Source organism: Acomys russatus, chromosome 11 (assembly GCF_903995435.1).
Source record: "Acomys russatus chromosome 11, mAcoRus1.1, whole genome shotgun sequence".
Taxonomy (NCBI): domain Eukaryota; kingdom Metazoa; phylum Chordata; class Mammalia; order Rodentia; family Muridae; genus Acomys; species Acomys russatus.
This window is the reverse complement of record NC_067147.1, coordinates 30,431,697-30,434,962: the sequence shown is the minus strand read 5'-3', so window position 1 is coordinate 30,434,962 and position 3,266 is coordinate 30,431,697. Positions and strand designations below refer to the sequence as shown.

The 3,266-nt window shown below is 49.6% G+C and overlaps 1 protein-coding gene across 1 annotated transcript; it reads left to right on the top strand.

Annotated features, from left to right (window-relative positions):
* Nucleotides 1–307: 307 nt before the first annotated feature.
* Tspo2 (translocator protein 2) lies at nt 308–1,810 on the top strand. The gene is made up of 3 exons (XM_051152591.1): nt 308–554; nt 1,116–1,257; nt 1,480–1,810. Exons 1-3 carry the CDS (start codon nt 385–387, stop codon nt 1,654–1,656), a joined length of 489 nt encoding a protein of 162 aa, XP_051008548.1. The 5' UTR covers nt 308–384; the 3' UTR covers nt 1,657–1,810.
* The last annotated feature ends 1,456 nt before the right edge of the window (nt 1,811–3,266 follow it).

Here is a 3,266-nt window from a genome sequence, read left to right as displayed (position 1 = left end):
CGCCATCAGCCTGGATGAGGCACAGTCTTTGAGACACCAAAGGCCGACAATTTGCCTGGCCAGGTGCTGTCTGTGGTGGGAGACAGAGATCAGACCTAGTCCCGACTTCCAGGAATCAGATGGTCTCAGAAGCAATTACCAACACTAAACAGTGTTGCCTAGTGGGTGCTCGGTGGTGTACATGAGGAACATAAGGCCGTGGATGCCAGAAAATGGGCAGGGTAGTAGTTGCTAGAGGTGTGTCAGGGATCAGAACTAGACCTGGGCTCAAGGCAGAAGGAACTCTGGCTAGGTAACTTAAGGTTTGGAGGACCAAGAGAAGGAAGGAGGGAGGCTCATCCTAGCACACTCTCTGCCTCCCCAGATCTCGCCTCCCTGCAGTGAATGCAGCTTCAAGGGCCTGTCTTTGTGGGTGTGCCCCTCCTGGGACCCATCCTGATTCGGATGTTTACGCATCACATATCTGGTTGGTGTGAAGACGAGAGGAAGCTGCCTTGGTGCCCACCCCACAAGGTCATTCTGCTTGTGTGGGCAGCTATCTACTCTGTCATGGGGTGAGTGTGTGGCCTTGGCACCTGCAGGGGTGCTAGCAAATCGCCCCTGTGAGCCTGTGCTGTGCTCTGGCCTCCAGATGGATGATGCCTCATTGTTTCTCTTCAAGTAGGGGTCCCCACCAGCAGAAATGTTCTGCATACCTAAGATTCCAACAAGCCCTCTGCTTCTGCCTTTCCAAGCCTCCCTCCTCCTTTCTATGACTCCCATCCAATGCCTCCTACCAGCTCTCCGGATTTATTTTCTGTGTGTAAGTGTGTCTGTGTCTGTCTGTCTGTGTGTTAATATGAGTCTATGCTGTGTGTGAGTGCCTGTAGACGTTAGAAGAAGGCGTTGAATCTCTTGGCGCTGCAGATATAGGAGGTTGTAAACCACCTGACAAGGATGCTGGGAACCAAACTTGTGTCCTCTGGAAGAGCAGGAAGTACTCTTACCTGTTGAGCCATCACTGTAGACCCTGAAATGATGCCTGCACCCACATGTCAGGTTCAGAGCACTCCTTGACAAGATGCCTTATGCCAGAGGGCCTTTATCCTACAGAACATCCCTCTCTTTCTCTGCAGCTATGCCTCCTACCTGGTGTGGAAGGACCTGGGAGGGGGCTTCCGGTGGTCCCTAGCACTGCCACTTGGGCTCTACACTTTCCAGCTCGCCCTCAGCTGGACCTTCTTGACTCTCTTCTTGACGGCTGACAATCCTGGGCTGGTAAGGCACATGGTGCTCCATGCTGGGAGAAGGAGAACGTGAAACCACAGGGCCCCACATCAGACAGTTGATATCAGGGACCAACATGTGACACCTATGCAATTCCTGTAGTGTGCACAGTACTGGGGGGTGGGGGATTTCTTGGGAAAGGCTATTGTAGAAAGGCAGAGGGTCCTGGTTCCTGAGACAGCATGGCCACACACTCCCAACGCTTCTGCCCAGGCCCTCCTGGACCTGCTGCTGCTCTACGGGCTGGTGGCAAGCATGGTGCTTATCTGGCAGCCAATCAACAAGCTGGCTGCTCTGCTCCTGCTGCCCTACCTGGCCTGGCTCACTGTGACCACCGCCATCACCTACCGCCTGTGGAGGGACAGCCTGTGTCCAGCGAACCAGCCTTAGCCATCCGAGAAGAGCAACTGAGGCACCAAGATACAGGAGAGGAGGGAAGATGGTAAGAATGGGGAGTGGCTGTGGAGTAGGACCGCTTGATGTGGCTGCCCTCCTGAAGCTTCCTGTCACCCTTTCTCCTTAGACTTCAGAGAAATAGAAAAGAGGGGTGTTTTCTGACACATAATAAAATCCTGTTGTCGACCTTGAGGGCGTGATATATGGTGGATGTGAATGCATGGTGTCCAGGCCTGCAGAGCAGAAGCTTCGCCTGTAGGAGTGATGAGTGGATGTGGGAACACATGCTGGCAGGGGCTGGGGGGGGCAGGGTGGCCACCATCTCTCTTCTCACATGCCTCCCCAAGCCCAGCATAGGGTTTAGCACTCAGCACTAACCTCAAGAACAGATTCTTGGGCCAGCAAGATGGCTCAGCAGGTAAAGGAAGCACTTGTCACCAGAACAGGTAGGAACCTGATTTCTATCACTGGGATAAAGGATCACATGGTTAAAGGAAAAAACTGACTCCCCAGAGTTGTCCTTTGACCTCCATATGAGCAGTGTGACACACATGGGTATACACAGGGATACATACGGGTGTGTGTACACACACACACAGAATAAATAAATAAAAACAGTCTTGCCTAAAGTGTTGGTGCACTTCTGAAATCCCAGCAGCATTCAGGAAACGGAAGAGCAGCAGGATCAAGAATTTGAGGTCATCCCTGATTATACATTGAGTTAAAAAAAATTTTTTTTTTAAATCTTGAAATAGCACATAAAAGCAATACAGAAAAACAAAGTAAAAAGGACTACCAAGGGGCAGCATAATGACTCAGCAGGTAAAATACCTGCAACCAACCTGACAGCTGAGTTGGATCCCAGGGTAGAAGGAGAGAACCAAGGGCCACAGGTTGTCCTCTGACCTCTGCACTGTGTGTGTGTGTGTGTGTGTGTGTGTGTGTGTCTGTCTGTCTGTCTGTCTGTCTCTGTGTGTGTGTGTCTCTGTCTCTCTCACACACACACAAATAAATAAATGCATAAATATAATTTTAAAAGGGATACTAAGATCACACACTGAGTGTCACATATTATACAGTACAGTATGCAATGTACTCTTACAGAATATGTAGATAGATAAGGTAGCCGTACCACCTATTATATATGTCAGGCTAAGTCCTATGAGAAGATCACTGATAAGCTAACAGCTGGGGTTTTTTTTCCATAGAGTCTCATTTTCAATTATTTATATCTGCTCATTACTGTTACAAGGAAAGATCTGAAAGGGGAGGTGAGCACAGGATGCAGAGAGGTGAAGCCAGCAGGAGCTTCGTGATCAGCCTTCACTCTTGCTTCTTCCTTTCTAGATTGCCTCAGTGACTTTTCCTTTTTTTTTTTTTTTTTTTTAATCCTCTTTTTTTTTTTTTTTTTCTGCCTCTGTTTCAAAGCCCTCCTGGTAGAAGGCAGTAACTGGGGCTGTGTCCTTGACCCTGTACATGGCAACCTAGAGAGTACAGACATCTGGCAACAAGGAGACTCCACCTGAGGCATGATAGGAAGTGGGGTGGTATCATAGGGGAGTGGTTTATGGTTTCCAGCCGGTGTGTGTGTGTGTGTGTGTGTG

Excerpts from the sequence above, each read along its gene's own strand:
- Tspo2 (XM_051152591.1), top strand. The coding sequence starts at position 385 with ATGCAGCTTCAAGGGCCTGTCTTTGTGGGTGTGCCCCTCCTGGGACCC. Across the intron at positions 555-1,115 it reads GCTATCTACTCTGTCATGGG|CTATGCCTCCTACCTGGTGT; the intron begins GTGAGTGTGTGG and ends CTTTCTCTGCAG. Across the intron at positions 1,258-1,479 it reads CGGCTGACAATCCTGGGCTG|GCCCTCCTGGACCTGCTGCT; the intron begins GTAAGGCACATG and ends GCTTCTGCCCAG.